Source organism: Gallinula chloropus (assembly GCF_964237585.1).
Source record: "Gallinula chloropus genome assembly, chromosome: 10".
Classification (NCBI taxonomy): Eukaryota; Metazoa; Chordata; class Aves; order Gruiformes; family Rallidae; genus Gallinula; species Gallinula chloropus.
This window is the reverse complement of record NC_140095.1, coordinates 7,696,441-7,716,800: the sequence shown is the minus strand read 5'-3', so window position 1 is coordinate 7,716,800 and position 20,360 is coordinate 7,696,441. Positions and strand designations below refer to the sequence as shown.

Genomic DNA, 20,360 nt, shown 5'->3' with positions numbered 1-20,360 from the left:
TGTCTCTCCCTTCTCCTCCCATTTACCTTTCTGTCATTACATACAGTAAATAAGAGTTGGGATAATAGCAGCTTAGGCCACTATAATGCTTTGGATTGACACCTGGACTCAGCCAAATTGAGATGAAACCCACTGGACAGAGGCACACACACACAAATATAAACCTATGCCAAAGAAAAGAAACCAAGAAGGCCTGAGCTTTGAATTCCACACAAAGCTACATTTCAAGCTATTTTTATTCCTAATGCTGATTAACAAAACCTGAAAGTTGGAGGCTGTTTGGATTTATTTGAAATAAACTTAATTCATAAACTGGAAGGAAAAAATTAATTTAAAAAATATTCACAAAAGGGTCCTGAGGATTACATATCCTGGATTCATGTATTAAAAAACACCTCCGTGGATGAATGCATTTCATTGAACTGGAGAGGAGGTAAGTCTCTGTTATCCCTCCTCCTCCAACTGGAGATGTGCAGTTCTGCACAGGAGAAGAGCACGATACTCATGCAGCACCAGGAAAAACAAAGTAAAACCAATCTGAAATGGAAGCAGCACTGCTCTGCTTTTACACATCTTCCTGATTTTATTATTAAGTTTTAGGGTAACACAAGCACAAGCAGTACTAACGAAGTTAAATGTACCCAATGGTGCCCACTAGAAAATGAGATGCTAATTCACAGTCTGGCTTCAGTAGGGGTTTTGTGTTTTGGTTTTGTGGGTTTTTTGGTCTCCAGTCCTCTAAAACTGAAATTAAGGGATGCTTGCCACTGATTTTAAAAGAAATATAGATTATGCTGCTTTATGTTTTAGACTTACTTTCTCCACACAGACAGAATCACCGCAGGCTTGTGCAGGTCTTAAACAGGGCTTATGTGACCGGTCAGCAGGACCCTGCTACCCACCGCACGGGACGTCAATCGCATCGTACCAGGCTCTGCTGTACAGCCTTTCAGTCCTCAAAGGCTAGTTTCCTAGTTGCTGTTCTGTATTGTTGCATTCCTCTTTCTTATCCAGGAAGATTCGCAGCAAACAGCAGGGGTTCATTATTTACTTAAAATAAAAATAAAAGCTCAATTTCTAGTAAAACATCTAATTGTACCTGAAAGTTATTTTTTTCTGTCCATAAAGTAAACAAACACATAATTAACTTCCATTGCTTTGTGAGATCTAGATCATAAACCAAATATTTTCACAGTTATTTCAGCAGTTTGTTACTAATATGACTGTGTGCCTGAAGAGAGAATTACAGCTACTGTATTTATAAAAATACAAAACATTTCTCTGTAGCATTAAGAAAATACCCACGAGTATTATTGCATTTGCTGGCATAGAAATGCATATAATATTTAAAGCAAACAGAGTTCCCTTATCATTATTTACTGGAGAGAGCTACAGTCTGAAGATTTTGATTTTGGTTTCAGATGTCCGTTTTCCTCTGGATCAAGAAGACTGCAGGTGTTGCGATATTAATAGAGCTGACATAAATAGAAAGTAACTGACTAAATTAAAGACATGATTCATACCAGAGAGAGAAATCTCCCCAGATAGCACTTGTATAGTATTTTTTTAAGCACTTTTGATGTTAAACCAAATGTAGGTACATTGTGTTTGGAGTTAAAGACACGGCTTTTTTTTTGGTTTGGGGTTTTTTTTTTAATGAAAACACTGCGGATTTAGGAAGGAAGAAACCCACTTGGGTATGTTTTCTAGATTAGTAGTGTGACACAACAAAAAAGTGACCTCTCTGTGGTCCTTCCCAGTTAACTGCGTGGTTGCCATTGTGCTGTAATTTTAGCTGATTACACATTAGTTCATTTAGCTTTGTTTCCTCTTCCCCACTGTGCCATACTATTAAACTAATGCAAGGGGCCTGGTATCCCTCTGTGCACAGAGCTGGTATTGTCATCGTGTAATAAGGATACATCCAGTCAAACAGCATGGTGTAGCTGGTCTTTGTGTTCAGTGCAAAGGCAATCCCTCGAAGATCCCTTGCCAGCCCGATCAACATACGCTGTCAGTGGGAAAGAGACACAGTAATTGATTTTCACGTTAGCACAGAGCAGATGGAGTAATAATCAGCCAATAATGACCACATATCTGATTTTGATTCATTAGTTTAAATGTCTCACACAAATCTTTTTTCTTTTTTTGCCTTTTTTTTTTTTTTTAAAACACAAAGATTCTTTTAACAAACAAGATTTCCACAGGTTTTATAGTGATAACACTACCAAAAGGCTGGGGAAATGCTTTTGATTATTCGGTATGCTATCCTAATGAATAATGCAAATTAAAACATAGTATACAAATACTGTGTATTAAAGTTTAAAAGTGCTTCCTGTATTAATATATTTAAAGTAACAATAACAATAAAACGTTAATTTAAGCCTGTAATATTTTGAATGAGGTGTGAGACTAACTGATACTCATAACAAGCTACAATTAAGGTTGCACTGAGATTCTCATTGTACTGTTGTTTTAAGGTATCTTTTGTTTGGGTTTGGTTTTTTAAAAGTGATTTTCCAAGTCAGGTTTCTTCTGAAAGAGACTTTTTTCTTTACAGAGGACCGTGCCAATCTCTGTCTGTGTCAGCATCGGTTCTGAGATGAATTTTTTCTTCCCTTTAATGACTGAAGTGTGGCTCAGAATCCTTCCAGCACAAGCGCAGACAACATTTTATGCATAGATAATTAGCCCCTACTAAAGGGATGTTTTCAGGGTAATTAATAGACATCAATACGAAACACCAGTGAATGAAAAATATTTCAACAATGTAAACAAACTTTTCAATTTGCCTAAATGTAAACATTCTTTTGTGATAATTAAAGAAGTTTTAATAAATTTCATCCCTGTGTTGCAGGTGGGATTTGTAGGGGTTTTTTTCCATAATCAAAGACCACAGTACTGCAGAGTCTGGTAAAAAAAATCATCAGAGAAGCATGGCAAAACCACCAGCACAGAGTTCTCTCCTTAAAAATTGGGGTTTTCAACAGCATGCACTGTAATACTGACAGTGTTGAGAAATACAAATGGTAAGATTCACATATTAATTTTAATTGATCACATAAAGAGCAAATTACAGCTGATGCCTTGTTAAACTGCTAAACATCATCTTGCACAAGGGCTAATTTCTGCTTTTCACACTCAGCCCCATCAGTCTGACCGGCTTGGATGGCTCATGGATTTATCCCGGGGTAACCCGAGTTCTCTACAAAACACTGGTGAGGTTGCTAGGTGTATTTTAATATTTGCATTTCCTTTCTGAAACGGCCTGAACTTGCAAGATGCTGAGAGGTCTCAACTCTCATTAACTTTAATGGGACTCTGAAATCACCAGAGAGGAAGTGTTCAATACTGAGAAGATGCAATATAAAATTGTAACTTTATATTCACCTGTATTTTCATACTTTGCATGCTGTCTTGCCCACACAGAAAAGAACGGTTCAGCACACGTGGTGGCCAAAACATAGAGAATTTAAAGAACTCAGCAGCACTGCTTCACCTTTCTTTCTGAAGGGATACAGAGTATTTACAAGGAAGTGGAAAGCTTCCAGTTTCATTTTGGTTCCTTTGCCCATTCTAGCCACAAAGGAAGAGACAAGCAAGGCTGCACAAAGGAAGGGCTGGAGCAGGGAAGAAGGGAAGCGACAGCCCCTGGCAAGACATGAACTTGCCTTTGTCTGAGGATGCGCTCGGTGAGAAAGAGCTCCCCATCTCACCGTGGTCTCTAGAACAGGGATTAGAATAAGACAACCAGCCAAACCCACGTTCTTCCAACATGTTTATTCTGTCTTTACCAAAAACCCCTCCCTGATTGTAAGAAAACACGCTTTTGCAAATGTATTTGAAGAACAGTTCAGTTGTGAGACTTTAAAAGCTATTAATAAAAGTAGAGGTGCAACTTTCTTCAAACTGTGGGCCCGGATTTCCAGGAACCTACACAAACACCAGGTGAGTTCAGACGCCATTTGACCTTTCAGTCTAAAGAAAGGAGAATTGCTACTACATAAACTACATTTCTTGGTTTTCTAGTCATTAAATTCAGGTATTGTCATTAAAAAGCCCATACCATTAACCACACTGTTGTTAATGAATTCCCCCAATCTACAAGGCACTGTTATATTCCTGTCCTGTAAAATCCCAGCAAAGCCTGGTTTAGGTTTGATCCACTGGAACTCAACTTTATAACCTAGCGCTGTCTACAGTTGGCAACATTCAAAGAGCCTACATAATAGCCTACAGAATCCTGAGATAAATCCTGATCCATTTAAGTCACCTGTAAAATTTCGTTTAAAGTCTAATAGAAGCAAAAATCACCCTAGATTCCAGGTTTGCTTAAGCAATATTTAGTATGAAACCTGCCCCCAACCCCCCTAAAATCCCAAGACAGCCCAGTTTTAGTCCAGTATGTGTTTTCAAATAGCATTTAGGTGCCTAAAACTTATTAACAACAAAGAATGTTATGTACTTATACATCTACTTTTCGTCAGGCATCCCGTGGGATTCAATGGATCTTGGAAACTTAACAGAGTCATCTGAAGAACACATGAAGCTGCTGCTTCACCCACAACCAAGCACCAGCCATTTCTGGGGCAAAGGGACAGTTAATGCCACCAGCAGGAACAGAAGAACGAGCGAGATGAGGAGCGAAGAACAGTCAATACAAGGCAGAGGAGCCCGTCAGTGTTAGGTGGGCTTATACATCGCTCTTCTTGCTAATGAAACAACTGGGTTGAAATTTCAGTTTCCAAATACTCCTCCTTGAACATCAAGTCAGAGGTTTACTGAAGATCAATTAATAGAACGCAACTTTGAAGCCCAATTCAAGCATTTTGTTGCAAAGTCCCGGAGAAGATTTTTCAAGGTGTTTTCTGAAAGGAGCTGAAGATGCAAATACTCACAGAAAAGCCCTCTGACTTGCCAACACGTGCCACGCGTCTGACTAACGCAATTTAAAACAGACGAGGCCACTCACACCACCCCCCCCAACCCGGGGCTTGTAATGGAAAGTCTGACAGACCCTTAACTATAGTGGCACTACTGGGTGCAGCTATAATATTACCCTCATAATTCTACTATATAATAACAACAAAGGAAAAAAAAGGTGAAGGGTCATTGCGCTTTGTCTTTAGAATTAAGATGGCTGTCTTCATCCTTACAGCATACTCTTAATTCTGGAGACACGTCTTAATAACCTCTAAATAGTTCCAACAAAAGAGCCGTGTCAGAGGAATGAGCAGGCCCCAAGGTGTTTCAACTGGAGTGTTTTCATCTGCCTTTATTGCTCTATCCCTCTCCAGAATTAAGGCAATAACCTGTGATAAATTATTCAGGAACTGCTACAGGGATCAAAGCAAAATCATTCTGTTAAAGTGCTGTTTGCAACATTTGGCACTTAGTGTGAAAACTTTTAATGTGTGCAAGCTGAAAATCAAGGATTTTAAATAATTTAACAGCATGGAGTTTCTACAAACCAGCTAAAGATAGCATGTTGCTATTTAACAGCTTTTTCCTCAGATCCTTTTTTTTTTCCACGCATTTCTAGCAAATCTGATGATGTCACGACTTATAAACAAAGTACTACTGAGATTCCAGCTACCCAGTCGATATATTACTGAACCGTATTGTCAAGAGAAACCTTGAAATTCTTGGGAGAAAATCAGCCACTGTTTCGATACTGGACATTTTCCCTATTAATATATATAGATGGGAAGAAGGAAGCGGGGGGGGGAAAAAAGAGGAAAAAAGACAGAAAAAGGAAAGCAAAGCATATAATTACTTAAGCCATCTTCAATTATATTTGATCTCCCTGGAAAAGAAACCTAAACATATGTTTTGTATGCAGATTTAATGATTACAAATGTATTTTAAAAAGAGCGAGCTCCCTTGTTGTGACTCTTTTTCAACAGCGTATTTCAGAAATACGAAAAAAACCCCTAAAACAAATCCCTAGCCAGTTAGAAAGTCCTAGTAAAAACCACAAATTAAATGAATTTGGCAGTCCTGGACCATTTTCATAGTGATATTTTAACAGTGTCATCTCCCCGTGGATGGGAATACTAAGCATTTTATTGAAGAACTGAACTGTTTTTGTTTTCAGTACTTGCAAAATGAAGTACCTGAAAGCCCTTTTGCATGTATTATTTATTCATCGTGATAGAAAAATAGCTTTAACCTAATAAATTATGTTTAAGAGAATTTAGAGCAAAAGTTTTGTTTATGATAAAGCAACAGATTTAGTTCTTTATCAGTAGCTTAAAGCACCAAGTTTCCTTTATACAAATTAGACAGATGGTGCTTACAGTAGAATTTACTAAAGGTCTGTCACAACAAATGCAGCCAAGCTGCATATTTAATCACTGCAGAACCTTGTCTACCTGCAGCTGCCAACTGCTAATCCAATTTCCCTGATAAATGTGGCAAGAGACACGATCAGCAATAAAGAGCATCTAACTCCATTTTCCTGCAGGGCGTCTTTTGATGAACATTTAGGACGGAAGCACGGAGTGCACTGTGTGGCCCTGGCTTGTGGCAGCTGCATGCATTTTGAAGACACAGTTCTCAGGTTACTCACTTAATTCTGCCACTATCATTATGTTGCTATTGATCTCAGTAGCTCTTGTCTACACAGCATTACTCTAGATGAAGCTGAATCAGGCAGTTATCATGCATCAAACTTGCTCAAAAGCCTGGAGATTTCCCCTTAATTACTTGTGATTTTATTTGCAAATACCGTTAAAGTGTAATCAAGCAGTCACTTTCCAGGGTCGTTAAGAACTTGCTAGTTTAGGAATATATCACTGGCACTCCATTAAAATTTCTCAGTGTACTGAGCTGGTCTCTACCAAACTGGACAGGACAACGCCAAAATTATTTTAATAAAACTAATCCTCATGTGAGACCAACAGAGTTTCCTACAGAAAGAGCAGTGCTCTTGGGTGACCTCTTTGTTCTGATTTTTAGGGTTTGTAAGTTGAAAATGTAAGAGGTTAATCCAAGACAGATGATCTGCGTCTCTTTAATACATGGAAAGTTATTAAAATTAAATACACAAAGCAACAATAAATGAGGAAAGAGGAATTAAGTAACTGTTGAACTGACCTGAAGTAATATTTAAAAAAAATAAATAGCTTAATTCAAACGATTACTGTGAACTCTGCATCTTCGGGTATCGTCACTCAAGTACTGCAGGCAAATTAATTACTAACTATTTCTGCCTATCTGTTTTCTTACAAAAGGAAGCAAGTAAAATACAACGATGCAGTATTTAAATGTCCAGCGTGTTTTAAACCAGCTACTTAAAGATTACTGTTCGGGGTTCTTCCACATGACCCCGTGTAGCTGAAGCGAGCGCTCCAGCACGCATTGTTAACGCCGCCTTCAGTGACGGGAGAAGGGGATCTCTAACACAATCCTGCTCTAATATATTATCATTCCTGATGATGCAGCTTGTATCTAGCAAGTCTTTTCCTTCCCTAAAATATACTCTTGTTTTGACACAAACAGCTTGCTACACTTAAGGATTTTACTAATAAAACATAATGTTGTGTTAGATATTATGACTGTTGCCACAGCTGAACTGACTTGTCAAATCAATCCTAATATGGCTCCCACAGGCACATAAAAACCTTATTTAGCTATCAGTTATCCTAATCACTTTGTTCAGTTTAAGGGTGCAATACTTCAAGACCAGTTCCTATTTATACATATATGCCTAGCCATTTAATAAAGTCTTGATTTATATAATAAATTCCTGTTTGAAAAAATACTTTAAAGCAGCAGTGTTTTATCAAGTGTGCTACAATATGTCTCCTCATACCCCCAAATAAATATGTTAATACACACAAACAAGATACTCACACAGCAAAGGGGAATATTACACCCCAAACACATAAACTATCACTGAAGACAAATTCATCCCTTTGATTATAGATGGGGATCAGACGGGGTCACTTGATCCACAAAGCCCTGAAAAAGCCCAAGGCCTCTGTAAAATTTCTGTGCAGAGTTTATTCAGGATAGTCATTCACAGCCTTTCCATCTCCGCTCTCTACGTCCCTAATTACACAGACATATACAGGTACAAATGCAATTATACAGGTATAGCTGCCAAGAGGCAGCCAGAAGAGATGACAAGCTCGTTGCTAAACACTGGCTTTACTATTAGTTTTCCCCATCAATAATTTCTTTCCCTGTAACTGAAATAAACCTACCTTGGCTTCTTCTTGTTCAAAGCTGCTGTTGAATATCCGAGTGACACTTTCAAACGAAACGGTGAGAGGGAGCATGAAATTCTCAAATTCATCCTCGTCTTCACCTACAGGAAAAGAAACCAAACCAAACCAGCAAAGCATCACATCCCATTCACACTGCTCTTCCGAAGGGTCAGGAGCGTAGGCTTGTATAGAAAAATTTCACTGACATCATGGGAACTTTCACAGGACCTACAGGAAGAAAAACCCGAGGTCTGACACATTTTTACTGAGCTATAAGCAAAGACAACAAATTGTTGATCACAAACCACTTGTATGTGAGGCTGATGTGTATCTGCATTTCACAGCATTCTCCTTTGCATATTTCTGCTTTCTCTGCTAACCTGACAGCATTTGTTCAGTTCCCTGGAAGAATATTCACCTCAGTCAGTCAAGACTCAACAGTTAGGAAATGTTACATTTAAAACTGAACAATAAATCAGCCCCCTGCACATGTGCACTTTGTAGTATGATGTTTAAATCACAACCTTTTATGACCACATGCTATTTTTTTTTCCTACCTCCTACCTATTTAGTATAGGGAACGAAGCTGCCATGGAAATTAACCTGGACTGTGTTTGGGTTATTTGTGTGATGCTATTGCCTCATTTCTTTCAGCAGGTGGAAACTGGGAGTAAAAGAAACAAGATGTGGCGGAAAAAGGGATTGTCTTGGTTAGGTGGATCAGTTTTGTTTTTCATGATGCTGAACAAGTGACCATAAACAACTGTTTAGAAATGGCAATTTGCATGAGGATTGGTAGTCACTCTACTTCAGGCCCTCAATGAGGGCAGCTTGCCTCTCTCACGTGGATTTCCCCAGAAAGTCATTCAGAGTAGGAATTTAATTTATGTTTTTTAGAGCTCTTTGCTATAAGGTTTCACTCTTTTCTCTCTTCATTGGCAAAATCTGGCAAACTATGTTGCAATCAAAGTTAGGAGGACTCTTTCAGGTATCAAGCTGGTTGTGCAATGTTAGTGTAAGCGTTACAGCTTAATTTCTACACTTCACATTCTCATCTGTAAAATGGGCCTAATTCCAGCCTCTTAACCTTGGGATAGAATCAAGGAATCACCTGGGGTGGAAGAGACCCCTAAGATCACTGAGTCCAACCACAGCCTGACCCTGACTAGCCCATGTCTAGATCATGTCCTCAAGCACTTCATCTACACGCCTTTTAAATCCCTCCAGGGATGGTGACTCCACCACCTCCCTGGGCAGCCTGTGCCAATGCCTGACAGCCCCTTTGGTACAGAAATTCTTCCTGATCTCTCACCTAAATCTTCCCCGGTGCAATTTCAAGCCATTTCCTCTTGTCCCATTGCTTGCCACCCAACAGAAGAGACAAATCCTGACATCTCTGCAACCACCTTGCAGGTACTTGTAGAGAGCAATAAGGTCTCCCCTCAGCCTCCTTTTCTCAAGACTAAAAAGCCTCAACTCCCTCAGCCGCTGCTCACAGGACTTGTGCTCCAGACCCTTCACAATCTTCACTGTCTTTCTCTAGATGCACTCCAGCATCTCAACATCCTCCCTGTAGTGAGTGGCCCAAAACTGGACTCAGTACTCAAGGTACTCACCAGAGCTAAGCACAACAGAACCATCACTCCCTACTCCTACTTGTTACACTAGTCTTGAAATAGGCCACAATGCCATTGGCCTTCGTCACTGCAAAGACCACAATGCTCACCCCAGTACAACAGTAAGAAGGACAAAAAAGGTCAAAAAGTAAAAAAAGGCCAGGAAGAAAAAAGTCACAACAGAAAGCAAAGGGTGGACTAACATAAATCCAGATGACAGCACAGAAAAAACAAACAAACAAACAAAATAATCAAAATACTCATTAACTTCTCCTTAAGTTAGGAGGTCATGACACATCTTCTGAACTGAAAGAATACCCTTGGAGAGAAATAATTGTGCTCCTGCAATCAGAACTGCCTCCTAACAATGGAAATATTTACAAGGGGGGGAAGTTGGAGAGGCAATTCCAATCACATTTCCTCAATTCTGAGCACTTGGCTTTGTGACCTCAACGGCCTCCCTCTAATACAGGACTCTATGCTCCATTTTCCAGACTTTTTTAAAAGCAAAGGAAATGTGGTCAATGACTTACTGCTGCTGCACTTGCCAGCCACAGCTATGGAGCCTTCAAATAACCATCGATACTCAAGAACTTTCTTCAACTAGCCAAGACCTGATGCAGTCTGTGAGCTGTGTCCTGCACTTCCAACAGAACCGAACCGCCTGAGATGTTACATGCTACAGTTCAAACCACTGCTGGCAGGAATAGGAGCCTCTGCCATCTTCCCTCTGCTCCTGTCAACCAGAGTTGGTCTTTTAATTTGTCTTTTATGGATCCTTGTGTCCTCTTCCAATTACTCACAGTTACCCTGGACTATCCATCTAGTTCTTTGTTTTCATCCCCTTCCTTTGCCAACTCCAGCTCCTCGAGCAGTTTCGATACAGTATTAGTTTCTGTTCTCCCCATCTCTGTTCAACCAGCATCAGCTTCCTCTTACCCTCTTCAGAAATCAACTATTTCTACACACATTGCATAGACCGATACTTTTCTCTTTCTAATGGCTTACCAGATTTTTCTCAGAGTAAAAAAAATGTAATAAATGAAGACCAATCAGAAAGAGATCAATCTCAGAAAGAGAGTCCCACGCTGGTGTCCCATGCCAGCACACAGACTAACAGAAGTCACTTGGATGCTGCTCTATGCAGGATCAGCGCTCAACTGCCATGTAATGAGTTGAACAGAGAACAGAGAGTAACAGAGAGTAACAGAACAAGAGTAACACTCCCTCTCAACTACAGGGCTTCATATCATTAGAAGACAATCCCCATGGAGATGATATGCACACATCCCCATTCAACATGAACCCTTCCTGAAGGCAGAATCTCAAACATACGTTGTTAAAAATGTTGAGAAAAGAGCTACCAGAAAGTCCAGTGTTGATTGAGAGCAACAACTTAATGACAGACCAGCTAGCTCTGGTAAGGGGGAAAGGGGAAATTTTGCATGCTACTTTGGTTTAAATTTCAGCCAAGGCAGTTAGGAGCTTGTGTAGCATTGCCTTACTAATCAAATTTTGCAACTTTTATAAAAGCAACACAAATCACTCCCTACACATTTCTTTTGCATTCCTGTACAAATCACATTCACACCCCAAGAAGAGTATTAATAAGGGAAGGATGAAGCTGTCCTCAACAAATCTACCATGGTAAAAACCTTCATTTTTTAGAATTCAAACTGCACATACACATCCTCAATGTGTCTTCTGAAAGAAAAGAGCTGCCTCCCTTGGAAGTTATAGTAGATCTGTGTGTGGCTGACAGCAGTAGTGTTTGAACATGCCTTGCTTGGACTACCTGTACCTGCAGGTACAGGATACCACCACATGATGCTGAATAACTCCCAAAGGTATTTTCTACAGCTCAGATCTATCCCTATTGGTGGTACACAAGAAAAGGTGAGTAGAATTTATTAATCTTAGCAAAACCTTTTATTTAAACTTAACTTTTACTGATGTTCTTGTATTCCATACTTCACACAAAAATACTGTTTACTCTAGAAGTCTTGGACTAAGAATCTTGGACAAAATGACACAATATTAAATGCCCTAAAAATTCTTAAAAGTACAACTTGGGACGCATAACAAATTCAAAACCTAATTGTATTCATATGAAGCTAAAGTAATTTAACAGAAACCAAAGTGCATTTTGAAGCAAACACCAATTAATGTTATTGCACTTTCCTACAATGAAATTTTTGCCATCACTCCAACAGCACATTGTTTAAACTGTAACTATTCTGAATTGGCTGCATTCAACTCATCTCCAAAAATATTGCTACATGAAACAATTACTTAAAACAATCCCCCACCAATAAAAATTCAACTTAATCTTGTTTCCATGTAAATGGTTTATCACCCACATGAAAGGACTTCACATAAAGCTCTTAGGAGACAACTGGTACAATGCATTTTGTCTAAAAACACAAGCCTGCACAGTTTGGAAGTGTCTTTTGACTGGAAGGTAAGAACACTGCCACGCAGCACTGGGACAAGCCCATAAAAGGGTTTGTGTGCACAGTTTGCACACACCTTCCTTCTTAAATTTGGATCCTAAACCACAACTGATACCTGCTTGTGTCTCGAGGTGTGCGTTCCTATCAGGTCACACCCAAACAAATTTCTTCCAGTAGGAACACAAAGGACAACAGCCAAAAGACTGATGCGTGCCTTCTCCAGCTATTCCCAATCATTTCAGATCTTGTAGGACCAGTGACCCAAGGGAATCCCAGCAGAGACCCAACGACCGCTACCAGCTTGTAGCCAGCCATAAATCCCTACATTTTGTCTGACATCTATTACACCACCTCTACTTTGAGATGTAATTTTTAACACCCATGATCTTGTTTTTTACAAATCCATTTTTTTTTACCCCCTGTAAAGAATGTTACTCAGACTGCACATGTAACCCAGTTCATATTAGATGTTCCTCAGCCAGTACAGAAAGCAGTTTAACCGCGAGTAAAAGCGGGTCCAACTCACAGCTGCCTTTCTTTAAGCTGGCAGAAGTGGTTGGTCTCACCTCGAAGTTAACTGTTTCCAGCACTGTGCAGGCATCCATGACCAGCAAGGGGACTAACAGCCATGGCTGGCTTATGACTGTCGGTGTCAAACTCTTCTGCACACGTTACCTTGTTAAGACTTGTCTGGAAATGAGCAACAGAAGACACGCCACCTTGTTTTTTGGAGGCCCTCGTGAGAGGCCCCCTTGGAACAGCAACAGGCATCTGTCCTCAGGAAAGCAGCCTGAAAGGCTGGTCCTCAGCAGACATAAGCCCACAACTCTGACAGGACCTTTAATCAGAACAGCAGCGACTTGAGATGTGCTGCGTGCTTCACCATCCGCTTCTTTAACATATCACTTGTCACAGTGTTCATTTTGACAAGCCCAGAATTCCCAAGTGAGACCATGGAGAGCTAATCACGCAGATTTCTGTGTTTTACTCCAACAGCCAAGGACAGTGCCTGGATTCAAAGGGACCAAGTCCTGTATCACATCTCATTCCAGCATGCCCTAAGTTTTACATGTGCCTAACCTCCCTAACTTCCAAATGGCAACTCAAGAGCTAATCCCAAGTGCATGTTTTAAGTATTTCCAGCTGAGCTGCAGAGCTCTTGTTAATGTTTTTATTAAAATTTGTGTAGTCTTGTACACTGGGAACTTACATGGAGAAGTGAAATAAAAAAGCCCTTGGACTAAAAGCTGGAAGGTTCTGACATATTTGTTATGTCACCTGGAAATTTAGAGCACTTACTCAAGGAAGTAATGTTGTAAATCCTCATAATTTAATCCAAGAATTGCTTCTGTGCAAAAAATGACTCGTTCATTTCTCCAACAGAAGGCAGCAAACAAATACAGAGCCATTGCTTAATGCCATAAATCTCAAAAGTTGACAGGCAGTGATTTAAATACCAACTAAAACATATTTACCATACAATTAAACTGCTGCTTGATTTGCTTGACTGGTTTAATAACTGTAAACACTGACAGCATTACACAAGGCAGCAAGGTGTCTCAGGGAGCTGGAAGAGAACCTTACCTAAATCTACCATGAGAAGACGAGTGAGAGCGGTGTAGAACACTGTCCGGCACCTCAGGTCACTGAGGCTGTAATTATCACTGACACCCAAGAAAGGGAAGTGCTTACTCTGTAGAAAAAAACATACAAAAAGAGTTTAGTTCTCTACAGAATTTACAACACACGCAACATTTCATGACTCAGTAAGGAAACTTACTGTGTGATTCTGAAGCATGAATTTCACGGCCTCTATTTTCACAAGCCTTTTCAGGAGACTATAAGTAGCAGGTGTTAAGGGAAGATCAGTATGGACTTCCAGGAATTTTTAGTTAAAAAAAGAATATTAAAAAATTCCAAACTGAAAGAACAACAAATATATGTTAAAAAAGAGTCTGATTTTCACCTAGAAATACACGTCATGGAGATACTCTTTAGAACATTAAAGACTAAAATCTATTATTGATTAAAGCAATTACTTTTCATGGCATATATTCTAGTCACAAAAGAGATGAATGAACTAAATGACTTTTATAATTAAACGGAGAGTTTCTGATAATAAATGGTGCTGGGTTTTCCCCAGATAAACCCACAATATCAGTGTGTGAAAAGGAAAAGAAGTGGTTTTGCCACTGCCTGTGCTGGAGACGACTGGCACTTGGCCATGGGACTGGCAGCAGCCCTAAGCAGCTCTGAAGTAATGGCCTCAAAATCACAGAGGTGATCTTCCAGACCCGTCAAAAATCACATTTAATTTGGTGCAGTTACAACCAGTAAAACTGCAGCTCATACCTAACCACAGTATTTCAGAAGTGTGAGAATGGAATGGAAATCTCTGAAGAACATACGAAGTCCCAGAGCCAGAGTGAAGTCCATAACAAGGTGTTCCTGCTGGGAATTTTGGATGTATCTGTGGATGATTCCACAGGAACCCCGTTTCTTCAGCACTGTAGCTAAAGCTCCTGGCCCTGGCCCAGCAGGATAAGCTCCAGTCTGTGTGCACCTGCAAAGGCTCCCAGGAGCTGCACGCTGCAATGTATTTCCTGAACTGCCTATGCTCTACAGATCCCATATTCTAGCGTGACTTTGCTAAGCGGTAATACCTGATGAAATGTAATAAATAAAGCATGAGAAATTGTATGAAATCAAAAGCTGGGTTTGCAGAAACTACGTTACAGAAGCCCTTAAAGTTCAGACAGTTCAGACTTGTTTCATGACTTGAAACCTCTCTCAGCTGTGTGAATGACAAACATCTTCAACAGCATCAGGACACACAAATTCCCTGTCGCAGGCAATTCAAACATTGGGGCTTGGCAGAGGAGGTAATACTCTGTATTCCAATAAATGCCATGTTGGCATCCTTGTGAGCTTTTGTAGAGGTAACCACTGCCACGAGGGATGTTTGCAAATGAGGAGCAAGAGAGTGGCCAAAGCAAGGGCCAGGATTTTCCAGCTTTTGCTTCTCCTTCCTTTGACATGACATTGCTGTATAAGTCTCAGCAAGCCAAATAAATTCCACTGCCTCAGTTCTCCATCTCTGCAATGGGGACACAGAAGGCTTTGCGACAGCCATGTATAAGAATACACTTTTTCAGGACTGACATGACTGGTGGGTTTGTACGTTCTACAAGGATCTTCATAAAACCAGGACTCATTAGTTTACCAAACACTGCCATTCCTGCACATAACTGATTGAAGAGTTTGATTACTTTCATGGGAATAAACAATTTCCCTTTTCATTTTAAATGGATTGAATTTTTTAAAACTGTTAAAATAGTAAGAACAGGTTTAATAGCTGCTGTTGGAAAACATCCTAATCTAATTTTAAGATGATATTCTTTTGTCAGCCTATGACATTTAACATCATGCTACCTGGTTTTATATTGCAAAGTGACATGGTTGTGGTTGCCGGCGCCCCATTACAAGGGAGAGCCTTTTGTAATATGAGGCTAACAGAGACGTGGCTAAATCATTTGAGAGACTATAAATATTTTACCCCAAGTTATTGTACAAAATAACAATGAAAGTGCAGTTATTTTGCTACAAAAAAATACAGTGGAAAAGTTAATTATTAGAAAGAACTAAACGTGCATAAGGGAGCACTATGGCTTCAAAGACATAAAGGAATGACTAACATATTCCATTATGTAAATGAATTCAAAGATATTTCACGACTGATCAGCTAGGAGGGACATAATGATTTATAATTCAAATAACTGAGCTTTGAAATCAAATTGGGCTAATATATTTCGAAATATGCAAACCTGGAATAATTGTGAAAGTAATGTAAACCACGACACCAGCTCCGGTCATTTGTTGCCTTTGTTGTTAACAACGTCTTAGGGTTTTTCTTTTTTCCCCCCATTATATAGTACAGTTGCTGGAATTATGATTTGCTTTTAATTTTAATGATCCTTTAGTAAAAAACTACCGTACACATTAAAAAAAGAAAAACGCCAATTCCTGAGACTGCGTAGAAGCTGATTGACGTACATGAAAGTACTAAAATTAAATAAATTATTATTTTAACCTTTCAGGCTAGCCACAATTTAATCTATATCAAATACTGAAAATTGATCCACTGGATCCAGCATCTTAACAATACACTACTTCTTTCAAAGCAATATATACTTAATGCCTTTTAAAACCCCCCTAATATAATGTGAAAAGGCCAAAGTTTGCAATGCCAGGAAGTAGTTATAAACTACTTCATATGTCTGAAATAAAAAGTACTTCAGTATTATTATTAAAAAAACCCCTATTGGTAGAGTTTTTTATAGGAAAAAAATACATATCTTTAAAAGCCAAAATGACCAGTGAAATTGGGTTGTACATCATTTTCTGGGAAAAAGGAAAAACAGCCTCGACAGGTGTAATTTATCATTTTTCTGATTTAATACCAAAGAAATATATTAAAATAATAAAAAGAATCCTGAAATCCTCAAAATTTGTAGTGATAAATAGCCCTCCCTGTCTTTATTGCATTATGCCTACTAACAGAAATATTGCATGGTGGATTTTGCCAGACAAGGACGATTATTTTCCAATAAAAAGTTGCATATTAAATTCCAGCACAAAAGTGGGTGTCTAATACTTTTGAAATCTTTTATGGTTTGCCAGGGAACACAATTTTAAACTTAACTAATACAACATCACGGTGAAGTGAACCAGCGTTAAGCCGTCTTTGTACAACCCCACCCATCGTCGCGGAAAAGCCACTGTTCTCAGAATTTTTGTTTGAAGCATTTCCATCGAGAAGCAATTGAATCAATTTTTGGTATTTAAGTCTTTAGTTAATCTCCCTCTTTAATGGTCTTTAAACCTTTCACACGGGTGTTTAAGATGTGTATTTATGAGGCAGTGCTGCTTTACATCCCGACTACGCACAGGGGTCTGAAATGGCTCTCGCAACAGTTAGCAAGTTTCTGCAAAGCAAAACCCACCATAATTTCATCCCAGTTCTTCTTTTCAAGAGAACTCAGGTTGTTATTAAATACCTGTTTTTTCATCCTCTCTAGGTTCTGATATTATTATATCCATTTCATGAGCGGAAGCTTATTTACTGCAAATATAATACAAGTAATTTGAAAACTACAACCATGCAGACATCTCAGCTTGGAAGGTATTATTTGCACCAATAGTTTCTACTGACCTTCATTTCTGAGAGCTACCATGTGAATCCGTGCCTTCAGAAGCCTCCAGAAGACACATGAAATCCTTGTTGGCTTTAGCAGCAGTACCAGGCTGATGTCTTCAGCAAGTACACCACAGAAATTAACAGGCAAGCACTTTAAGTAAGGTGTGCACCATATTGAATTTTGTGGTTGCTTTGAAAGTATTTTGAGCCCTACTGAACCAGTAAGTATATGGTATAAAAGAGAAGAGAGCTCATTAGTCCCTTCATAAATATTATTAATGAAACAAATGTCTCCCCTTCTGTTTTTGTCAAATCCCTCAGTAATGCTTCACTTCCAAATCTTTTCCATTCCCACTCCTGTGATACCATGAGAACAGAAACAGATGCATATTTAAAATATCAAGTTAGCTGCTTAATGGTATTTCAAGTAAACATGCAGAAGTACACAGCGTATGATCTTCATTACACAAAGCTGACTCATGGAATGTAAGTGAATACACACACTCATCTTTCAACCCAAGGAAATACATTAAAAATCTTCTTATATGATTACAGTTCTGTGGAGAAATAAAGCTATACCAATTGCCATATTCCAGGTGCCTTCTACTCTAGAAAATTACTGAAAAGTTGTTATTTTAAAATAGCAAAAGATTTCACTATAGTGTTTTCACAAGCCCTGGTGTTTATGCCTTTGAATATTGTGTCACATCAAAAGCAGCCACTACTTTTTAAAAATCATGCTTGACTGACTGAAAATTGAAAGAGCAAGCATTCTTCTCCATGTCTGGTAAGAAAGTAAATATTGGAACACGCTACAGAAGGTTTGCAAGTGATAACAAGTTAGTTTCCAGGACCTGGGTAGGACTTTCACAAAAATACTCGAGGCCAGACAAAAACTCTACACGTCATGGCTGCTTTATCAGTAGTAATGATGACACAAACACAGCGAGGAATTTGAAATTGGGCACTGATAAAATCTCTGGAGAACCTTGTGTGTAAAATCTAACTCATGATTCATCTCTTAGTTGACTCATGCTCAAAGCAGAACCATTGAGCTCATCAATGGCATTGACTTCAAGTAGATTAGGATGGGGATTGATGACCGTCAACAACTAATTATATGATTCCTCATATGTTGAGAAGAAGCAAGTGGAACTCGACAGACTTTTAAAAACTATCCCTAGAAAAAGATGAACTAAAATGAGTAAATTTTAATATCCTAATTAGTTTAAAATGTGACATACAAACCAGCAAATGTCTCATACTAACAGTTACCTTATTATTTTCAAATAATACATTATACCATATACATTAAAAGGATATCCAACAGAAAGGTCATTTAGAAACTGAAGAGTTCTCGATATCACAGGCTCGCATCTTCCCCTGTATTTAAGATTTGTAACACTGGAATGAACAAAGCAAGAGAGTGAGATTTTATAACACATTTTCCTCTTTTTGAGAGGCACGGTGCAAAAGCTCAGAGTAGCAGCACATTATACTATGAATATATTTCTGTGATATGTCTTAGGGTTTTCCATTTACGAGACAGAAAATGCTATAAAACCACGCCGTGCCTTTTCCTGAACAAGGGATTCAAACATTTCTGTAATACTGTAAGAAATTCATTCATTTTAAAAAATCCATCAGCTGTCATAATGAAATAAATTTTCTGAAGCCTACCTACTTGGTATCTATCTTACTTGCTTTTCAACACAGTATCTGGCCACTTAACTTCTGTAGCATTTATCTGCTCAATTCTTCACAAGATAAAAACAAACTGCTATAAATCTCCTGGAAAAATTTCCTTAGGAGAAACAGGGCACAGAAAAACTAAGGGCCGCTTCACGGAGATACTGGCAGACCCGATTCCCAGTGAAGTTACCTCACAGTTCTTGTACTAATCTCTGTTTTTCCTCTTCCCTGCACCAAACACTTAACTAAAGACAAGATACAGAGGGGATACTACGTTTCCCTAATTGCAACCCCTCTCAGACACAGGCAGTCAGGAAGAACATTCCGTATAATGAACCAATGCATAAATTATGATATAGGATAACACAAGACCTATTATCAATCCCTGCGGAACACCACATAAAACAACTTACCAGCCTTGACATCAAACCCTTATAGTTAGCTGAAATCATGCAGCTAATGTTGCTCTACCACCTTCTAGGGGCTGGGAGCCTCGGAGCACAGGGACCCTCTACAGCTGCTCCTGGGCTGCGTGCAGGTCAGTGCAAACACACCTAAGTGACTTGAGATGGAATCTGTTGTGTTCACCTACTAGATGGATTAGGAGGTGAAGAAGCGGCATTAGCCTGCAGATGAAAGGGGTAAATTGAAGCCAGAAAAGTGGAATCATGGAATTGTCTAGGTTGGAAAAACCTTTAGGATCATAAAGTCCAACTGTTACCCCACCACTGCCCCTGAGCACCACTTTTATGGGTGTTTTAAATGCCTCTGGTGATGGTGGGCAGCCTGTGCCAGTGTCTGACAGACTTGTGTGGAGGAACATTTTTTTTTTTCAAAAAGTGACCGATCACACCATCAAGTTAGGGGTCACTGACCTTGCAGCCTGTCAGTGCCTCGCTTTCTAGGGGGCACGCCTGGTAGGCCAGTGTCAACAGTCTTACTGAAGTCTGAACTTCTGGTACTTTCTATTGTAAATTCCAGCCAGTGACCCCAAGAAGAGCCCTCCCTCCCCTAAGTAGCCCAAATGCATTTATCACCTAATTATACAACGGCTACTAGTAACTTTTCCTAGTGTTCCTTTGAGAATCCAAGTTCAGTTGATTGGCCTGTAACAATTTGCTTCCTCTTAGTTTCTCTTTTGGAAGTCCAGTACTGTGCCCTACTCTTTGGGGCCTTCCACTGTCACCCT

General features: G+C 39.3%; 1 protein-coding gene across 1 annotated transcript in view; it reads right to left on the bottom strand.

Annotated features, from left to right (window-relative positions):
* Positions 1–20,360, bottom strand: part of RANBP17 (RAN binding protein 17) — a gene marked incomplete at its 5' end in the record, with an annotated part of 154,606 nt that overhangs the window by 50,124 nt on the left and 84,122 nt on the right. The window contains 5 exons of the mRNA XM_084268704.1: positions 1,923–2,011; positions 8,211–8,314; positions 13,867–13,975; positions 14,063–14,120; positions 18,776–18,883. Coding sequence (XP_084124830.1) covers positions 1,923–2,011; positions 8,211–8,314; positions 13,867–13,975; positions 14,063–14,120; positions 18,776–18,883 — 468 coding nt within the window. The remainder of the gene's footprint in view (positions 1–1,922; positions 2,012–8,210; positions 8,315–13,866; positions 13,976–14,062; positions 14,121–18,775; positions 18,884–20,360) is intronic.